The 23,160-nt window shown below is 35.9% G+C and overlaps 1 protein-coding gene across 2 annotated transcripts in view; it reads left to right on the plus strand.

Moving 5' to 3' along the window:
- The window catches only part of heph (polypyrimidine tract-binding protein 1 heph), a 375,570-nt gene that overhangs the window by 167,286 nt on the left and 185,124 nt on the right, over positions 1–23,160 (plus strand). The window contains exon 2 of one of the 2 annotated variants that reach the window (XM_018461599.1): positions 7,453–7,506. The exons of the other annotated variant lie outside the window; for it this stretch is intronic. Coding sequence (XP_018317101.1) covers positions 7,453–7,506 — 54 coding nt within the window. The remainder of the gene's footprint in view (positions 1–7,452; positions 7,507–23,160) is intronic. 2 annotated transcript variants of the gene reach the window in all.

The following is a 23,160-nucleotide window of genomic DNA, read 5'->3' on the forward strand; positions in this document are numbered from 1 at the left end:
CATTTCTCCCTGTGCGCGTTAACGTCCATCGCGTGTCCGTTTAGTATCCACGTGCATTATGAAATAACGGGCTCTTTGTATGAAATCCATCTGCTCTTACCTTCCTTTCGTAGAAAGCAGCCTCCTTCTGACGTTCCTTCCTTTTCCCTTTCGTTTCCCCGTCCCTGTTTAAACGCGTTCCGTTGTGAAAATAAAAGTAATCCCGCTGGCAGTTTCGTATCTGATGTATGCATGAGAGGTGCTCCAGAATAATGCGTATAACCGTCAGGATTTCTTAAGGTAAATTAAAAAAGTCAATTCTCTTTGAAGAAGATATAATTTGTAATTTTCCGTCGTTGACTCTTTAAATTTCCTGCTCGGCGAGAGACTACTTGAATTTTTAAGGCAAGACTTCTTCGAACTCTTTGCAATCAACTTATTAACTGAGGCTCTGATTTAATTCCCTCGTATATATTCTTAGACGTTTAATACATCGTTTTTTCATCGAACGAACTTTCCTTATCTACAGAAATCGTGAAAATATCGTGTAAAAAGATACTTAACTGAAATAGAAAAAAAAAATCTCAGTGTCGCGCCGGTCAACTCCGAGCTAATTTTCTTAAAAATTCGGGAAACCATTTTCGTACGTATGCAAACGAGAATCGAAGACGGGTAAATAAACCGTTTGGAAAGATGGTTGCCACTCCCGCACAGAGGAAAAGCCTTGGAAACCGCCCAGTCAGCCGATACTTAAATCTCTTCGTATCGTCGTCTACGATCAGCCGGTGCTATCGCGCATTAATGGCCGCTACGTGTTCCTGAATAAATCGACCCACTAAATAGTTTTTCGCTGGTATTATTAACCTGCGATCTCTGATCATTCCGCGAAATTCTTTTGAGACTAAATTTTGTCAGACGGCGCATCAGCGACACTTTTAACACTTTCAAGTGCGCATGAGTAGGATAATTTTGGAAGATTATGCTGCGAAAAAATAGTAAGTGTCTGTATAAATATAATCGTAATCAATTTTAAAAGCTGGTTTGAAAGTAATTTGCAATCAAGAGTTTGAATTTTGCTCGTTATTCGACTCAATGATTTGGTATTTTCCGTTGTATACCTATGGGCGTACTTTATCTGTATACTGAGAGAAAAGTTGTTGATATTTTATGACTATATTTACATGTTACCATAATATGGTTATTACTGCTATAATGTCAGTAATAGTAATTATATATTTATGGTTCTATTACTAAATATATGTTATATACTTTCATAGTTGGTCCCGAAAGTGACTATATATTATAGTTATTATTACCATAAAAGTGATTACAATTACTGTAATTTAATTATAATTTATAGTCATTTTCGGTGCCAGCTATATGTACTTGTTAATATAATGTATAGTTATAATATCATAATAGTAATAACCACAATTATGATAAAACATATAATCACAGTTACGAATACAGTTACAAAAATTTTTCTCTCAGTATGCACTGCTTGTATTACAATAGTGAAAATTCTATAATAAGATCTCGACATAGCGAACATCAAATTAATCAATCGGGAAACGTATGACACAACAATGCGTATTATAGTACAAGACGATTCCTTTTTTAAAGATAAATTCGATAATAAGCTTCTGGACAGAGCTGATATAGGTTATTAGCCTTCATAGATTGTCGTTGGTAGTCGAATGAAAAAGGATTCCTAATAGAAAAAGAGGGGAGAGAGAGAGAGAGAGACGCGACAGATACCGGAGATCCATTGAAATGACACGTCTTTTGTGATTTTCTCATTACTCGAGTGGAAGGTCGATCCTGGAAGTCCATCTAGATGTTGCGATTTCACCCTCTCGTTTCTCGCTGTTTCCCCGCGCTCATTCTGATTCTGCTCCTTCTCTCTCTATCTCTTCCGCCATTGGTCCTTCCATATGTATCTTCGGCCGTACGTACCTTAATGCCTCTCGCGGATAACTAGTTGGCATCAAGATATCTTACGTAGCTGTATGTGGAATTACTCTTTCCTTGCTTTCTTTGTAGGATATTTCGATATCCCTCTGCCTCCTCCTGATCGGTGGCAGATCGGAAAATTATATTTCCTTGCGCCGCCGCACAATCGCCTTACAACCGTTAAGCCTCTCTCTCTACTATCAATCCATCAATCCCGGCTATTATCTGTCCATTGTGTTCCTCACCACCTGCTTCCATGTCCTGAATGGTCACCACTGTCTTTTTTCTGATCGCTGTATGTTGGTTTTGTGGAGAACTTAGTTGAAAACGGAAAATTCGAGGTCCACGCGATGAGAAGATTCGAGACTATAAGGATGGTTTAATCAGGATTTAATACTAATTCCTTCTCTTCGCTGATTCCATTGATTGAGTTTGTCGCGAGGTAAGAGTCAGCTAGAGATTCAGTAACGAAAAATAGGTATATTATAAAAGTACTTTATAAAGTAAAAAATACTAAAAAGGTTATAAGTTATCATATAATAACTTAAAACAACTTATTGATTGATACTTACAATCTGATTATCCGTTAATATTTAAAATTATTTAAATTCATGTTTCTTGCATTCGCCACTAACCAACCTTCTTCAATTTTAAACTTTTCTTTAATGATATAAAAAGTCTGTACATTCTCGATTAATGGTCGCCATTGACAAAAACTGGGGCATCGCTTTGAGTCTCGGTGAACATTTCCATATTTTTGCAGAAAACGCAACATGCAGTGACGTGAATCGCTTATCAAACTGTGTTGGTTGGGAATAGTCGTTTCTTCCCGAAACAAGTTTGCATCGAGTCGACGTCTTTCTCGGTGATTCGCGGCGCCAATTTGTGAAAGAGGGACAGAAAATGTGTGTGTGTATGTGTGTGGTGTGTGTGAGAGAGAGAGAGAGAGAGAGAGAGAGAAAGCCGAAGTCGTTACGCGGCATTGTTCGTGCATTGTTGCTGAGGCATGCGCCGACATTCTTCCTAGTGGCGTGTCCATTGTCGAGCGAGCTAGTAGGCGGAAGCGAGGAGAAGTCGAAGACTATCGTGAAGCGGAAGGGTGCACCCTGTGCCAGCACGCTTTTATGGTTGATCCAGCCGTCTCTTGTCTGTCTATCAATTAGTATCATAAGGCGCTTGTATGTACATACTTCTGCGAACGGACATACTCGACGGAAACACATTAACTCTTCCTGCATGCACGTCAGCGGTTGGCATGTGTTTCTTGCAGTTTTCTTGTGAATGAAAAAAATCGAGAGAGTGAAAGAGAATGAGAGGAAAGGAGGGAGGGAAGAAGGAAAGAAAGAAAGAGACAAAAGGCCTGTTCTTTTTGGCTGAACTTTTACACCAGTTCATCTTTCTTCTTCTTTCCTCCTGAAGAGAAAAGGAAGAAAGATGAACTGGTGCAAAAGTTCAGCTAAAAAGAACAGACCTAATGAAGAGGGAGATCCAAATAGTACACTGCTGTTTCCTGAATGTCCTGATGAACGCCAAGGAACACCGAAGGAGTTATTAGTTGATGTAAAAATCCCAGTTGACCCTCGAGGATCGGAGATACATATGTATTCAAGATATCTTGAAGGTTTTTGCCCTCTCTTTAAAAAACATAAAAATAAAAAAGAAGGGATGAATAAGAGAGAAAACCTCGCTTGTTTCGCAACTCTTCAATTTTCATTAAATACTCTTCGAGTAAGTCGGAAGTTGAGAGTCTGTTAAATTAAAACCCGTTCGAAATTGAACGAATTAAAAGTTTTGATAGAAAATAGTCCACTTGCAATTGACAGAAAAATAAGATTTCGTTATCCGCTCGTGCCGCTAAGGCTCAATTAATCGAAACCTTTTCACTTCTCCAACTCACGTAATGGTACCTCCGACGTATTTTGAGTTAATATTATCAATGCAGCTACTCGTATAGTTATTATTGGAAGGACGCTGACAGCGTCTATAGGAACATGCCTATACATGTAACTTGTATGGATGCAGCTTTCGGTGCACGTTTACACGCGTCACGCATGTGTATCGACGTGGGCTCTACGCGTATACTTACACGTCGGACAGGCAACGAGCTTAATCTCACAAAGGTGTTCATGCATACATATGCACGCATACATATTCGGTCGTGTACGTGCTCAGTTGCGCGTAAACACCGACGGTTACTTCCGTTAATTTCATCGATGTTCCCTTCTTGGGCAGTCATCATCCATGTGCTAATACAACAAGATAAATAGTCTTTTCACTGTCATAATTACTTGACAAATTCTCCTCTTAAATCCATCTGCTTCTTGGAACTTGCTTAGAGAATGTGAACGCTTTAGTGCCGTAAGGGCTGTATCTAGTTCCATCTGACTGTCTATCAAGGGTGGAGGCTGTTCGGATGAAAAGTACTGTTTGCCGAAATCCGATAGGGTGTTGGAGTCACTCCTCAAGTTTATATTGGCGAATTAATGAAATTTACTTAAACATAGAGGATAGATTTATAGGTATATAAATATATATATATGTTCAGTTTTAAAAAGAGTTTAGAAAGTCTTTCAAAAGTTATTGTAATTATTAAATACTTATAGGCCTTATTGCTGCACTGGACTGCATTAAATCTTCTTCCTCGCTTTCCTAAAAGTATAACAGTTATCAGAAATATTGCGTTATAGTTTAATTTTATGCAATTAAGGATGTATTACACATATTTTTTAACCAAATGAAAAAATTATGGGAAAAATTAATCTTTTTATATTGTATTTAAGAGTAATTCAATAAATTTGTCGGCGATTTACAACCTGGTAAAAAATTTTTTCAACAAGAAGTGGACATGTTTCAAAAAACAATTAAAATAAAGTGAGAAAAATTTTATTTTAACTATATAAAATTGTATTGTTAAGTATGTTTTATTATAATATTGATCTTATTGTGAATTATTTTATATGTATATAAAATTATTTTTTTATGGAAAGTATATTAATTCCAGTCACTTTTTATAAAAACTATATATCTGGTACACTGATAAAGCCAAAAGTTATTACATCACTTTATGCTGAGACTATTTAGCCAGTACATTTTTAATGCATAATTAATAGTATTAATGGAATTCTTGTGATGTCGTACGTATTTGGAATTCGCGAAGAAATTCGAGAGATGCATGATGGAGTCCTTTTCTCACACCCTCGTGTAAGAGTACGTTCGCAACTTCCGCAATTACAGCGTAGGAAAAAGACGATCGAGTCGATCGAAATTGGCGTAACGAGCTTTGGTGCAGTCAGTCTCGTTTACGGTTTACTAATACGCGAAGGTCTCGATCAGCGATATCGATTGGTAGCTTCGTGATGATGTATATAATACGCAACGCGTATAATTAAAGATTTCTGCGAGACCTGTTTCGTATTACTAATTGCATGTCCACTTGCGAGAACGAGTTCCGAATGACCGATATCGGAGCGCACGGTTCCGCCTTGTCGATTCCGTGTCAAAGAGCATGCATAAAGGCTCGCGTGGAGAATAAAAGTCAGCCAATCGTCGAAGTTGCGTGACAAAGGTGGTAAAACGCTATCGATCGCGTCCTCGGTATTTATGTAAACACGTGCTTGAACTACATCCAGTGGGATTTCTTTCCCACTTGTTCTCTTCAGTTGCCCTTTTCAGTAACACATACCCGGAATTTTCTTATCGCGTTTATCGTTCGTGCACGTGGATGATCTTTATGATATCCATGAAATCTCGCTCTGTTATTAGCTTCTATCAGAAAATTCCGTACGCTATTTTTTTTTAGCGTTATAAATAGTACGCACGTGTGAGCTTGAAATTTGTTTAATATTTATTTTTTACGCTGTCGTGCAATTTTTACAAAATGTTTTCCAATCACATAAATGTTATAATTTTACGATATTTTTTCATCACTCCGTACAACGAGATGCACCATCCGTGCCACGATATTCTTGTGCGATTTTAATAATAATAATAATTGATTGACGCATAGTGTAACAGCAACACAAAAATAATTCCTGAGAAAGTATAATATGTATTATTCCTGCATGAAAAATGTCTGGTTGACATTAATTAGAATTCTGGTTGAAAATGGATGAATTAGAATTTTCTAATTAAACCTATTAGAATTCTAAGTTGAGATAATCGGAATTGTTATTGATATCAGAATCTTCTCAATTCTGGCTCGTCCAACCAGACATTCTTAGTATATATGTGTTATACTATATATAGACACAGATTATACAATTTATATATGCATTATTGAATTATGAACATGCAAACAACACGTGTAACGTGAGGCAAATTTTCCGCATGGCGACAGGAAATTAGGTTATCCGTTACGATGCGATTCGAGCAAACTATACACCATATGTGTGATTTGGTCGATAGGTTCGCTTGTCGACGTGTTAATCTGGCTATTAGGTGGCGCAGCCGAGATATCTCGCGAACTCAGACCATGTGTGCCAGATGGCACGATCGAGATAACTCGCGCCGTGAATCTCACCAAGTGCATCATCGATATCTGCTCCGAGCTCGCGCTTTTGCTCCGCGAATTAAATCGCAGAAAAAGGAAGCTTTTAACTAACGCGAGTAAAGATTGGAATGAGCCTGCAATATTCGGTGTATGTTAAGAACGAAAGTTCGACATTAACTTGGAAAAAAAAAATAAAAATTCTCCAATAGCTCTTGTGCAATAATTCGATCAAGTGATCAATTAGATCTTATCTATCCGAATTATATCAAATACAGAACTAAAAAAAGTACACTGGTACTTTTTTATCTCTGATTTCTACACGAAAGAAACGAATTTTGCTTATTTAAAAATTTAGCCAGCTACAAGTCTAAAAATGATTTTGTTTGGACTTTCAAAATAATTATGTAGAACGCTCAAACTGATTGCTAGAATATGAAAACTTTTTGCAGCATTGTCATCAGCGCTTAAGCGTTCCACATAATTTCGATAGTCTACTAAAATTATTTTCAGATCTGTATCTAGCTAAATTTTTAAATACTGTAGTAAAATCGTTTTTTCCATATATGGATATTCTAACATTTAAATAAAAAGTTTTTAAATTTTTTTCTGACGTACACTGGAAAAAGAATCTAATTGTATCAATTGTAATTAATTAAAAATAGATATGTCATAATTTTCTGGTTGAATATATTATAATTCTAGATAAACAGAATTGAGATAAACAGAATAATTATTTATATAATCAAAATCTTCTGGTTTGTTCATTTTCAACTAGAATTCCGATTAATGCAACCAGACTCTTTCCGTTGTGTGTATGTCGGGAAAAACTTTTTATATAAACATTAAAATATGTAGGCATAGAAAGAATATTTTGCTAAAGTGTAAAAATTTGTAGCTAGATACCAATTTTTCTCAGTATATAATAATTTACCATCATATGATACTCGCGATCACTTATCACTTATTCTTGATAAACATTTTGAATCATCGATGTGACATTCTTAACCCTCTACTTTTTCTTTTGTTTCCAGGTGAGTGTCCAGGAATTCCAGTACGCACGCGGGACGGGCGCGTCCCTGACGATGGTAAGCCACAAAGCAATGTACATCGTCACTTTATCCGCGTATTACCACTACTTCCGCTGAAAGGCTCTTTCCTGGGACGATGTGGTTCGTGAAGGATATGGGAAGAGGTCCTAATATCTCGCAGGCACACATCCGTCTTAATTAACGTCGCGATACATCTCTACTACCGCCCGGGCTGCTGCCAAGCGGCATTCGGTTTAATATGCCCCAGCTTACTCCTAATAATCTCGCTGCATGATAAAAATTACCGTAGAAAATTAACTCGGTTCCTTTATTATTTCATATTGGAAAAATGCCTTACGTAAGCTATCATAAATGATATCAGACAGGATGGACAATAGACGATTGTTTTATTTCATTTTATTTCAAAATAATACATAGACAAATACTAATTAGATGCACTTCTATCGTGTGTCATGTTATCCTCTTCTATTATCCTTGTAATTTGAACTTTGCAATTATCTTGTAATTTACGGCATTAATTATCGTGAAATATGTGCATCGCTTTATAAAATCTGACTAGTATATTGTATGTGCAACATAAATTTCGTAATTTAGTAAATTTGACGTAGATTCGGTCGTGCAGCTCTTTACCACATTAAATATAAATGGCAATTCTGTTGGGACATATAATCGCATGTGAATCAATCATTTTAGCGTGATAATAAATATTGGCGTCGATGTTTTACGTATTGAAAATAACAGTTAGTCAATGCCAATGTTTTCCATCGCTCATGCAGTCTCTGGTATATTAAGCTGATCTAATGCGTCAATGTATCGCAACTGCAGCTCACTGCATTAATCCATTGATGTCATGATGCTTTTATTAAGCGTGCTTCCAACGCTAACGCGATGAATCGTCACTTGTGTACTCGTGCAATTTTCGTGAAACGCGGAAGATCCCACGGCGTTAATCAAATACGACGCAACGGCTTAATTAATTAAACTTTTATGGAAACAACCGTGTGCAAACAGCTGGCAAAGATCTGCTCCCGTTTTGTTTCAGCCTGGAAATATAGATCTAAAGATGGTCGTTGGATGAAAATAAAACGGTAACAGTGTCACGTTTGAGGCTCGTTCTTAGGCATTTTTGAGCGCATCGAGTGCACAGGTGGATGCAGTTTCGATTATATTGCGAGTGGATTCATTAGCTTTTATATCTACCGCGGATTTCGCATAACGATTTCGAATAAGTCCGAACATCCGTTAACATTTCGTGGAATATCCATGAGGAAAGAAAGTAAAGACCACTCTCACAAAAAATCGGCAGACATTGCGCGAGAATTATATTGCGGTTGATTAATCCCTTTGTGAATGACCCTGTTTTGGATATCCTTTTTTATTTTGTAAATTGCTTGCTTAATTTTCATGAAATTTGGCTTAATTTGATAATGTTTTATTCAAATCTGAGGTAAAAAATTCAATACGTTGGAAATATGATGAATAGAATTCAAAAAAATCTGATTATCATAAAACTCAGTTTTAGGGAATTTTTAATTGCGAAATAACATTAAGTTTTCGGTTTTGATTTGTTTGAAGCTCAGTGCTACGCTTTTAAATTGATTTTCAAACTCTAATTATGAGCTCTGTGACACTACATTCTCTTTCATTGAAGCTTACTATATATCCTTTTGAAATTCAACATTTTCAGAGTAAACTCAACGATGCCAACAAATTCTAAAATTGAGAGAGAGCTTTTATGATAATCAGATTATTTTTTTTTAATTTAAATTTTAGCCTTTTTTGAGGCCAGAATTGAATTTAGCGACCCCAAAATCCCTTAGAAAACAAGATCTTCTTTTTAAGTTTCTTTGTTAGAAGGCTCTTAAAGGATTAAACCAGTCCCAGTGATAAAAACGAACTCGTGACACGATAATGACGCGCTATAAGAAGACTATAACTACTAGCTGTTTCTGGAAGAAAAATCGAGATTCCCCATTCGATTGTCTGTCTACCTATGTACCGTTTACCGTCGTTTCCGGCCGTGAAATAAGAGACGTCTCGTGGGTGACAGTGACGAATGTGTTAGTATATTGTCAGTCCAGTCGTCAGGGATGTTACATCGGAACATGTAATGCACAAAAGAGCGTCCCAGGGGGTTGAAACAGGTTTGGAATGACGTACACGTCAAAGTGTATGGAATTCACGTTAATATTAGAATGAAAAGGTTTTCCGATGATGTGTGAATTTATCTCTTTCTATTTGTGCAATACTTCGAAATAGACCGCTAATGCGAATTTTTTTTTACTTCTCTCTCTCTCTCTCCTCTCTTTCCTTCCTTTCCTCTTTTTTCTCTTTTTTTAAGCAGTATTTTCTGTATTTTTATTACAATGAAATACTTTACCAACACGTATAAATATTGCCACGGATCCTTCGTTCACCCCGGTGTAATGTTTATGCATGTTTGAACAACAACAAATTGAAAGGGAAATAGAATGGACCGCTTTTATTTCGAGTCGAATGTTACGACAGGATTTGTTATTAACCACGCATCGATTGCCGTTGCGTCGTTTTCAATCGTGCGCGCGATCATAAAAGGGTTTGATCGTTCAGTTCTTTATACCGCTTTATTCGAACGAATCAACTTCCCTCATGCGTCACGGACGCTGATTCGAAAGCGTGATCCGCGCGAAAGAGAATATAGTAGGGATATACTGTGTAAAATTTAACTAAACGTGAGTCGCCATTGCTCCTACTCAATCATTTCGTAATTTTATACTAAACCAATGGTTATATTTGACACTATACAGTATCAATTTAACACTATATGTATAGTGTCAAATTGACACAATATAGTGTCAAATTTAACTATCGTTTTGATAAAAAATAACGATATATTTAGTAGGAGCAGTAGCGACTCACGTTAGGTTAAATTTGACACTATAGATTTAACAGAGTACAAAAGTGACAGTAAACCGAAATGCGCCGGCGGATCAGCGGCTGCCGTTTTAGCATTCAGAAGCTCCTAATAATGCCTCTGAGATCCGTCTCGTTCCAGACGGTTTCATGTTTTCACCGTATCATTGTGTGCACGGTACATTGCACAATGGACTTAACGATCGCGATTGTTTCAAAATGCAGCGTGCTCCGACTTACGACCCGCATTGGCAAATGCGACGCAACGCGCGCGCGGGGCGCCATGACGCATTGGCTTATCTTTATTCCGCGCGTAAACTTACAGGGGCAACGGGTCTTATCAGTGTACAAGCCTCCAGGTATCGTTAGAGCGTGACACGCTCCCGGCATGCCGAGGAACAAGCTGACCATTAGCATTTATTTCCTCGTTACGGGATCCGCTCTTTCCCCATCTCATTACCGGAAGTTCCTCCGTGTTTCGCGAGTAACTCCGAGCGTCTTTTACCTCCGGCACTGCGGATTCACGCATCTTGTATCCGCTCATGAATATTTTCTTGTCTTATTTTGTTAATGCTATCATATTTTGTATCATTGATTCTCCGCTGAATATTTACTTAAAGAGGGAAATGTCTCTACACGGAAAGAACGATTTTGCTAAAGTATCTAAAAATAGATACGGATCTGAAAAGAATTTTGTTAAACTATAATAATTATGTAGGAAACTCAAACATGATGAGCAAAAGTTGCAAACATGCTGCAAAAGTTTTGATATTTTAACAAGTTTAAGCGTCTTCCATATAATTATTTTATTAGTCCAATAAAATTATTTTCAGATTTGTATATTTAGCTAAATTTTTAGATACTTCAGCAAAACTATTTTTCCGTACGTTTTTCACAAGCTATGTAAATATGAAATCCGTGAAATTGATCATAGTGGTAATGATACATATTTCAGTGCATATTACAAATGAAGGGATTAACACCTCAAATTTAGCATACCAATAGTAATTATTCGCTAATATGAATCATTAATAATACTGGTTAAAATCGGGATTCGATCGTGAGTAATCTGAATTAATGTTTCCAGTTGACAGCGATATGCTTGCACAATATCCTGATGAAATATTCACCCGGTAACCTCTGTAGCACCTAAAATTAATATCTGGTCCATATGCCGCAGAATGACTGTTTCTGTCTCATCTTCGGACGATTTCCTGCGTGAAACCGCCTCTTCGCGAAGTGTTTCCTCTTTGAAGCCGAGACCTTCTTCTCTCGGGGCTTTCGCCTTTGTGTCACGAGCTTACGTTATTCGCCAGGACATCAAAGCGTATGCGGAGCATGGCGGTTTCTCGTCCTCGCGATTTCCTGGATGGCAAATTTCCGAGAACGTGACGTACGTGAAAACCGTTCCTCGGCGAATCCTCGACTTGACACTTTCGGCCTATAGCCCTTTAATCAACTCGCTACTACCAGCATGTGAGTGACTTTAAAGGACTGAAAAAATACCGTAATGTTGTCAGATATTTTACATTTAGATTGTAGCTAGCCTTTATATATAACTATATATGTAGTTTTATTATTTTATAATTATTCGCACTTTTATTTTTATTATAAGTAATTCCTTACAACGTGAAAATTTACTCAAAGAAAAACATTTATAAGTTATATATTATATTACAGTTATAACTTTGGGATGTGTGAAAAAAAATTTCTTGAAATATCGAAGCATTTTCTCTTCCTTTGTTAAATAATTTTTAAAATAAAAAGTTTTTTTATCTCATTATAAATCATTTTATATTAGAATAAAAAAATTTGTAAAAATTCTGAATTAGGTAATAGAGAATATGCGTTAGTTTCTGTCTCAGCGTGTCTGACCAAAAGTGTGTTTATCTACTGCTCTCATTTCGGCTATAGTTTTATCTACGATAATGATCAAGAATACAGAACATTAATTTCTTTTATAATTTTGGAATGTGTGGAAAAAATTTCTTGAAATATTATAACATTTATATATTTGCTTTTTAAATAATTTTTGAAAAAAATCGTAAATTTTGATGAATAATCTTTTTCTTTTCGGTGTAAAAAAAAATGCGGGGGTCAAATGTTTATCAACGATTATACTTTTTTCAATTTTTTAAAATTAATATTTGCACTTATGCGTGCCCGAATCACTCAGCCTAAGTTTGCCACCCTCGTCGGAATATCTTGGAGGCAGAATGTCGTTATGATAGATTACTTTTACTCGCGCACCGGCTTTCGCCGTCATTGAACGGTTCAGCCGCGAATACGTCACTCCGTCGCGAAAATAGATTCCGCGCGATTCACCGCACGGAAATACTATTCGTTCGTTGGCATCGGAAGTGCATTGGAAGCATCGGAAGCTGGAGCGAAAAGTGGAAATCGGGTGCTATCGTCATATAAGTACCGTACACAGAAGCAGATGCTGAAAATACTCGGTGGTAGTACTGGAAAGCATTAATAAAACTGTTTTTGAAATTGCTTGGGGAAAAAGTTTAATGCTCTTACATATTTTTAACATGTATGGAAGTTAAAGTAGCATTGTATGCAAACAGATTAAGAGTCAACTTCAGTATGGTTCAGATAATAATTAAAATTCTGAAATAAAATGAAGTACTACCTCTACGATGTTAAAACTTTGAAGATATGCTGTCAAAGTTTTGCTATTGCATTTTGCGAGAGAGAGAGAGAGAGAGAGAGAGAGAGAGCTCGTCTCCTCCAATTTAACGAAAGATTTAACTCTAAACCTGGTTTTCGTATCGGTATTTCTACCGGCACCTCGTATGTGTGCACGTGTGTCACCTTGAATCTCCTTCGTGTCTCCTCAGTGAGTGGAGGGTGACTCGATCTTTCGAGCGGCACGACTCAATTACCATCTCTGTGACGCGTGAAAATAGCTCGTCCCTCCCGCTTTCCTCATCCTTCTATTCCGGCTCACTTTTCCACGTAAAACCACGAGCACGCTCTATTACACCCGTTACACTCACTCGAAGTGTCCGTCGATTCGCATTTTTTACTATCAAGTAGGAATCAAAGCCCTTATCACTTCTCACACCTGATGGTCCACTCGGTTTTCTCTCTTGTAAATTAATTGTGATTTACGATTATTGTTTGATACTCTTTTACAAGGAACATGCAGAACATTGATTAATGCTTTTTTCTTTGCGACGTAAAGTATTAATATTTAATTTATTGCTGTTCATTGCTTTGGTAAATAATTTCACAGTAGTGTGAATTATTTGCGCAATATGGCTTTTCTCCTTTTGTAATGCAAATTAACATAAATTATTACGCATTTTGCATTAACGATTGCAATGTATTGCGATTAAACTATGAGTCAGAAACACCATAGTATTTTTTACTATGTATATGTATAATATACAGGGTGTAACTGAAATAACGCCCACTAATCCTACAATACTATTCCTAATAAAAAACTGAGACGAAAAGTCCTCTACCATTTTGCAATTTTTGCAATATTTTTTTTAGTTACCCAATGAGCAAAATGTCTAAAACTGACGTATAAGATAGCTTTAAGATATCTTTAAGAGTTCTTTAAGAAAAATCTTCAAAATATTTCACAAAGAACACGGAAAGATATCTCAAAATTGTCTTATATAATACATCGATTTTATCCGTTTATTCGGCAATATTTAGAAATTAATTTCTCATTAACTATTGCGAAAATTGCAAAATGATAGACTTTTCGACTTAGTTTTTATTAGGAATAGCACTGTATAATTAGTGGACGTTATTTCAATTACACTCTGTATATCTTAGTAAAATTAAATTTACTGTACAAAAAGTGGTTTTCTCTCTATCCTTTTTTTTTTGGCATCGTTCAAAGTAAATTCTCATTAATTTCATTTTGAGAAAGAAGGAAAAACAAGACGAGGACGCGTTAGATTAATTGCGAGACGCGCCGGGGAAAACAGTATAAAACTTACGACTGTCTGCTAGAAAAGGTCATCGCGCGTGTTTTTTTTTTTCCCGTCGAGACAATGATTGTACTTATTCAGATGCGCTCCATAAATCGGATATTGTCGCGAGAAGGACATCATAAAACGGTCAATGCTACTCATCGCGGCGCGCCGCATTTCCGTGATATAAAATCCGATGATAACCCTTGTCCGCGCATGTATAGTATAAGCCATTTGACAGTATACTGTCTTCCGGGCGTTGTTGACGATGCCGATAAAATGAGATTCCTGATGAGAGTCGAATTGACACTCACTGTCGCAAGAAGGTATGCGTTTTATGCTAGCGAGGTTTTAATTCTTTTATTCTTGTAGCTAACATCACATATTTTACAAGTTTGCATTTCTTTTTCGTAAAACCAAACTCGAATTAAAAAGCTACAATTATAATTTTCATTTGTTTCAACGCGTATCAACTCAAATCTCGACTTTTCAGTCGTGAATTTCTTTAATTCTAGAATGCTATCGATACTTTGTATGTACAATACAAGTGAATAAGTTCAATAAACGTTAAGCTAAACCTTCAGTAATCATTAGAAGGTCCAATCTGCAATGCTAAAAACTAAGACATCCGGAGACAAGCTTTTAAAAATTCTATCCGTTTTTTACACCTAAAGAGCGGATTGCTGAAGTATTTAAAAATATAACTTGATACAGATCTAAAAATAATTTTATTGATCTATTAAAATATTTATGTATGATGCTCAAATTGGTTGCTGGAATGTCAAAGTTTTTTAAGATAGTATTCATCATACTTGAGATTTCTACATAAATATTTTTTGGTTCAATAAATTAGTTTCAGATCTGTACTTAGCTCAATTTTTAGATACAAAATCGTTCTTTCGTATGTATTAATTAATTTTGACTTCCTGAGTTTATAACAAAGTTGATAATTATTTATAACAGCAGTTTATAACGGAGCGTAATTAAGTGATTACAATTTTTAAGCATTTTTGTGTTATTATGTGTTGTGTCAGTATGTATTTTATTTAAGTACTATGACAAGGCACATCATTGGACCATATCAGTTCAAAATTGAATTTGATATGCGCTACTTCTTTCTTTTTTTTGAAATTAATAATTAGGTTATTTGGGTTTAGAAACGTTATAAATACATAAGAGTTATAAATATAAATTATAACTATTTTCATTAAAATTTGTGTTATATTAATTAAGATTGGTTTATTTTCTTGTACGTAAAATTCACGTGTCGATAGTAATATTGTATCACTCGATAGCGTTCTAGATTTTAATCTGAATCAATCTCTATTCGCTCGTCGTTATTATATGGCTAGATGGTGACAAAATTTTTGCTTATATTCTTCGCGAAATGTTGCGGTTCATTAGTAGGATTTGACTTCTCATTTTCAAGAAAAACACGCTTAACATGTAGCGCACGTGCGCTTCGCGAGACAAGGATCGTGCCATGGAAAGAGTTACGCACATCCGGTACATCGTATCTCAAAGTTCGGGGTAAATCCGGTATTGTAGGATCGAACTGCGCGGTATTGCGCGCCGATCGAGACAGATAAAGTGAATTTCTCGGGGTTAGAGGGCACGGCGGTGTGTAGAGGCGGGTAGAAGGGACTTGGCGAGAGAGGAGGGAATGAAGGTAGGGCGGCGGGGCGCCGATCGAGGCTCGAACACGTAACCGCCGTGTTATCTATTAGCTCTCCGCGTGATAAACGATTCGCTTCCTTCCACGCGAACTTCGCACGTAAATCGCCTGGAAAAGGATAAGCCCCGCACATGGAGCGCGCCCAGTATACTCTCACTCTGACCCCGCTCCGTCGATTTCCCGATCTGCTTTTTTAAACGCCGTACTCTCTTTTTTTTTTTAACTTCGCTGTACCGAATCTCACCAACGTGTGATGAGTGTACGTGTGTATGTGTGCCCTCTTTCTCTTTTTTTTCTCTAAAGTTTATCTGTCTATCCAAAGTAGAAGCAGTTGAAATACGTAATACATATATCTACATTTATACACGTGGTTTGTGCTTTTTGTATTAGATTTTATGTCACTGCAATTGTAATATATGAAAAAGATATAATTTTATATTATATATATATATAATCAACAAATATATATACCTAATTATCTTCATAATTATTTTCATGAATTATGTTCATATTTATGATAAAAATACTGGTTGAGAGATAGCTGCAAGAATAATTCGGAATATTCATATTTATAATTTCTGAGGACATAATTTTAAATCAAAACAATAAAAGGCGTTTATTATATAGAATAATTCTGGTGCATAAACCGTGTCGAATTTTCGCTCTCTCGTTTTCGCATATGCAATATTCGTTTTCATGGAAAAATTGTATGGATCGTTGTTTGTGAAGAGGGGAAAAACGATGGAGACGATTCTTTGAGTTTTCGCTTCAAAGAAGATCAGAAGTACGTCAGTGATGGGCAATCCACTTCCGGTTTCATTTAGTAAATCGACTGGTCAGCCAAAGGAATGAGTTCCTGAGTAGCTGGGAAATAAATATATCCATTTATAGGCGTCTAGAGGAGTTTCGCAAATCGTCAGAGACCTCGAACTTTCGGCGAAGTCCAATGAAATAGGACTTGGAGCTCGTCCCCGAGGATACTTCGGCATCGTCGCTATCCTCGCCAACGAGAGAGGGCGAAAGAGAGAAATGAAAGGACTAGAAACGCAGAGAAGGAAAAAAAGGGGAATACCAAGGTCGGTGAACAACTCTGGGGATAGCTTGTGATGTTTGTAACCCTTAGGTTATAATTTTCCAATATTACTAGAGTGCTTAGAACTCACTAATACTACCGTCTTCTTATGCAAGTTGCTCTTGATTTCTTCTCGATATATGTATTTAGCAGGTAACGTGTTTGCGATACTAATCGAGAAATGTCGAATGTTATAGAGTGTACATAAATCGAGAAATCGAAATATTTAATTAACGAGGTTTATATGTACAATATATATATATATAAATTTTATATTCACATATATACAATAATATATATTTATACTCTATTAATATATAATTATAATAAGTAATAATGTAATATTATTTAATTATATAATCACACTAATTATAAATATATATCATAATTATTATTAATTATAATATCGCTCTTTTACTTCAAAAGTGATATAATTAAAAAATGAAATAACTAAAAAAATTTCAAGTTATTACTGTGAACAAATTTGTTAAATAAAAAGGAGAGTTTTCTATAGAGAACACTTTGAATTAAGATGATTTTTTATTAAAGTTTGAAGAAGAAATTGTTTTATTTTGAATTTAGTCATTTTACCTGATCAAAGTAAATTAGCTATTGATTATGTGTTCATTTATGTCACTTTTGATAAATTATTCCAGATTTGTTATAATTTTGTAAGATATCAAAAGCACAAAAAGAATGGTTTTCTTAAGAGTTGTGAAACGAAAATGACAAAATAACATTCGATCATGTTACAAGTATATTCTTTTTGCCAACAATATTATTTAATTAATCCATTTTCTGTTATTAAGTTAAAAAATAATTTTTTTTCTGTTTGGGTAACTTAATTTTTTGAGTTGTATCACTTTTGAAGTAAGGGAGCGATAAACTACAATATATATAAACATTCTTGGAGAGAGAAGTGCCTTTAGTTCCCTTTTCGCGACCAGAGGGTTGCCCTATTATTAAATGCGGAAGTCTGCTTAAAGTGCACTTCCTGTGCAGCCTGGCATCCGCCTGGCTGTAGTTAATAGAAATTTCTGAGCGTCTCGTGTAAAATTCATTTTTGCGGCCAATTGGTAAAGCAGCTTTCGTCAGCTTATAATCCATACTCGTCCGTGTGCAGCTCGTTTATGACGATAAATCTTTTATCGTGCGTCAGTACATATTTGGAATGCTTATGTATTATATATAGATGTACGTAACACATGTACATAATATCAGGGGAAGCGAAAAACAACATTAATTATTATTAAAGTACGAACTTAAAATTGGAGTAAAATAAAATATATATATAAATCATATCCGCGAAAGAAATAGATACGTAGGAAGAAATAGAAATAGATGAAATATGAACTTATGGAAGTGATGTGATATAATTATGGTACGTTATATTGTTGCGAGTAGGTAGATTTAATCCGAAAGAAAATTATTCTTACCAGAATCACTTTTTGACGAGGAGGAAATCGTTTATTTTTTTTACTATCTTCAATTATCAAATGTCTTATATTTACAAGGTATCATCACACCCCCGAGTCTCCGCGCGGCAGATTGGAGAGGATCATGGAGATTAGATTCGAGGGGTCGAGTTCTCCATTTAGAGAAGGGTTCGAATCGACAAAAGGGTCACCGAACGACCCTTTAAGACATGTACTTTACTATACGTTGCAACCCCCTCGTCGCGCGGAAGGTATTTATCATCCGAGGAAGATAAAAGTTATTTTGCGACGAGCACGCTCCTTCCTCCACACTCTATCGGCATTGTCCGCCCCCGTGCACTTTAACTTCGAAAGGGATCGGCGCAGCGATCTTTACCTCTTTAAAATAAACCTTCGATCTTTTCACGCTAGAACTCTCTTCTGCGAAATAGATCTCTCTTGCTTGGCAAACAAGGATGTGAGACGAGAAATCGTATGAAACATTCATGTTTAGGGGTTGTTCCGAAAATGTAGTAAATTCGTAACGCAATTGTTATTCTTGGAAGAGCATCGTGATACTCTTCTAGTAAAAATGTAGCCCAAGGCTTCTATTTACTTTTTCTGATTTTTAATATTGAATAAAGTTGAAAATAGCACTCTGTTTGAGAAAATTCGCTTGATAAATATACATATATCGTGAAAAACGAATCAAAAAGCCAAATTCTTTGTTATCGACGTGTTTCAAAATTTCAGTTCGGTCGTCGGCCGTCATAACGGATACTTGGCGCGGACGAGAATCCTAATCTGGTTTCCTCTCGTTCTGTTTCGATGCCTTTGGCATTTACACTCTCGCCAGGCACGAAGTGTGCCCCAAAAAGATAACCGTGCATACTCAGTTTCTGGTTAACTATAGACGCCGTGCAAATGGAGCTAGTGCGGTTATAACTCTGCTAGATAAGAAGACAATGATACAGAAAGTTGAAGTGTAAGTGCTTTAAAATGTGCATATAATTGAATGTAGAAACATATTATAATACAGAATATATACTGAAAAAAGAGTTTAATTGAAATTGTAGTTAAAGATGAATAAATACAAATTTTCTGGTTAAATCTATTATAATTCTAGTTCTTATAGTTTCTTAAAATAACTATTCCAATTGATATGATTAGAATCTTCTGGTTTGTTCATTTTCAATCAGAAATTTTTCTCAACGTATTAAAATAACTAGAAATCAGATTGATGAGAAATATAAGTAAGCTTTCTGTCAATATATCAATTTTATTACAATATTTACAAGTAATAGTAAATAGCGCGACGAGTCTTAACACTCGCCAACGCAAGTAACAGGCTTTCTTATAAAGTTTTAAGTTTTAAGCCGTAATAAGTTGAACAATTACAGAATATGAGAAGAATAATCGACTATGATTGGTTAAGTTCTTGCTACCTAAGGCTTAAAAAGCTTATTACAGAAAGCCTCAGAAACACTCACCGTTAAGACAAGAAATAAAAGTGACAAAATGATGGTAAAAAAATTGTGGAGACACACGAAAGAAAACTTGCCACAATTATCGTTATTCAAAATCACGCGCTTTAAAATAGGTCAAATGTGTGGCTCTTCTCCATTAACCTTGATGATGTCATTTGCAAAACGTTTTTGAACGGCAATGAAAGCAGGCACACCGGGCCATCTGTTAATTGCGACAGCCATAAAATAGCGAGCAAAGCTTGTTGCGACGACGTCAGACGCCTTAACGAGTGTTCTCACTACATTGAGAAATCTTAAACTCCAATATTCTATGCGATTTTTTTTATCAAAGAATAAATGCAACTGTTTATGACTTTGCACAATGGTCTGGAATTTAATAAGATTTGGAATTTTACACTTTCCGTTTTCAACAATCTGAGTCTTCGAGCTTCAGTGCATATTTTTGTATTGTTCCGGACTGTATAAAAATCTGAAAAAATTCTTGCATGCTTGTGAAAGCTTCAATGATGAGTTTTTATTATCCTTTGTATAAGTTGTTTAATATTCTAGTTATTAGAAAAAAGCACACTGTGCAGAAATAGGGACTTCTGGGAAGAACTCGGATTGTATTCATTTTTTATATTCCAATATCGATATGGATATTATAACATTTTCACCGTATTAGTTAATATTAATACCAACACAGTGAGAATTATATAAACACCGCTGTTTTTTTACACTGATATTTTTTAGAGATATTTTTTTACATTTAAATTCATCTACCGGGATTTCACAAAATCAAAATATTGATCGAGCCTTCAAAGTCAAACATGGCCAGCGGAGAGTTAATTTAGAATATTCGGATTAGATACATTCGTATTTGCGACTATTACTATCTGAAAAATATTAAAGTCGTACAACATATCAGTTACAGATTTTTCGATAAAATTGATTTTTTATTTATCGTAACTTTTTAATATTAAAAATGCCAATTTTTAATATTAAACGTTCCAAGAAATTTAATCGTATATTTTTACTTTTTGTGAGTATTGTCTTTGTCATCCGTCAACATTGTATCACTGCTAGCTTTAGTTGATTTGCACGCAAATATAGAAATCGATTTGTCCAATGAATTACCACTTCTATTTATCCAATCTGATTAGAAGGATATCTCACTTTTATTCAAAGATGCTATTGCAATTACCAGTTAGTCATTCTTGTTTCTCTTCAATCTCAGCGGCGTGCATAAAAGTTCTACGTTTCTGCAGCATTCTGCAAATCGCTCGTAAATCTCTACTTCAACGGACATCCTGATCCTTTACGCAACACACTTGTTGCCTTATGCAGGAGATATCACTCTAGATTTAGTGTGTTGTTTCCTGATAGCTAGAATATTAAATATTGAATGTGTAATGTAAAATGTGTACATAACTTTTGTATACTTATGATTCGCGATATCATCTGTAAATTTTTCCACGAGCTTTTAAATATTGCTCTTGAAACAAAACTTATGACAAATTCGTGAGAAATTTTTATAGTCGATATTTCGTTTAGGATTAGGTTTCAATAAGGATATAAATATATTATTTATCTTCATTATTAAAAAAAAGTTTTATCGTTGGAGTGTTGCAATTTAATAAATTTTTTGTATAAAGATGAGGAGAAAATCCATCAAATTATTGTTCGGAGAAAGAGGTAATTTTTAATCTTTTACGATGGCATTTAAAAATTTCCTATTGTTGGGCAAATAAACAATTTGCATGCCGTGGTAATGCTTTCTAAAATATGCGCGTGCCACCCACGTTTGTATCAAGTTGCCCACGGGCGACATTTAATTTTTAAAGGAAGTAAATCTTTGAGCGGCCACGCAGGATTTAATTTTGATTGGATAGAGAAACGAGATGTAAAGATAAAGTTCCGCGATGTATAATGTACGAATGATTCACGTAGGCGTATGAATTACTATGGTAATACACCGTCTAAAGAATACTCGCGATCGTACGTGCGATTACTGCATACAGTATATGCCAGAGGAACCCAAGCGTTTTCTTTAGGAGGGAAACGTTACGGGAAATTGGGGATATATTATTATTAAGGAATAAAAGATAATCAGGAGAGATTATACCATCGAGGGAACAACACGTAAAGTGGTACGCGTCCCGCACAATAATCCCGCATCCGGTTATTTCCGCGCCGCATTACGTTAGATTAATTAAATCCCCACGATTAATTGGCGTTCATCCATACATTCGGATGCGTATAATAAAATTTACCGGCGCGATGAATCTTCCCGCTGTTGTTCGCGTAATTGCACGTTTGCTCCTCTCGCGGAATAAAGTTTCGTCGATCGCCGGCGCAGAAATTTTTCGCGTTAAGGAAATTTGCTCGGAATGGCGGTCATTTGCGAGACGGACACGCGGCGATATTCTATCAGAACCTTTTGTCTTCCTTCGGTGGATATCGCCTTCGGAACGTTATAATATATACGCGGGATTCACGCAACGGTTCGATCGATCCTAATGCGGACCGCAACAGGGAGAAGGGATAGACGACGGGATACGAGGGATGGGAAATATTAATGTTCTCATTAGCCGTGCTTCATATTCATGGCATGAAAATTCGTCGTTAATTATGTAACAGACCGCTCGTTCACGAAATCGAACAAAACGGTCGGCCAACCGATTATCATAAACGATAATCGGCTATATCCGGCCGCAGATGAATCGGATATATATCAGGAATTCCGCCATTTTTATCGTACGAAACGGCATTACTTGTTAATAAGGTTAGTAAACCATTTTCGTTATGTTGCATCAGGATGTAAAGCAATGTAGAACAATTCCTTCATTATGCAATAATTATCATAACAACTGGAAAATAACTTGAATTTCTTAGTTGAGTTTCCTCGTCGCGTTGAGATGGAGATGTTTCGAAAATCTGTGATATGAATTATCTCTCGAAATTCCATAATTATCTTAGTGGAATGTATAAAATCTTCCGTACCTCCTTCGCGACTCGTGAAAAGGACCGTTGTATATTTAATCCGAGTCGCAATTAAGCGAACGCCTGGCAGTCCTAACGATTTTAACGAAACGCGAATTTTCGTCGGTGATGCCCTGTCTAGGAAAAGAGAGAAAGAATGAGAGGAAATGAAAGAGAAAACAGCGGTCGCGAGGTCGCACTTTGCGCCAGATTTGTTGTTTCTTTTTTCCATCATCCCCCGCTTTCCCTA

Source organism: Mycetomoellerius zeteki, unplaced genomic scaffold, assembly GCF_001594055.1.
Source record: "Mycetomoellerius zeteki isolate Tzet28-1 unplaced genomic scaffold, Tzet1.0 scaffold124, whole genome shotgun sequence".
NCBI lineage: Eukaryota > Metazoa > Arthropoda > Insecta > Hymenoptera > Formicidae > Mycetomoellerius > Mycetomoellerius zeteki.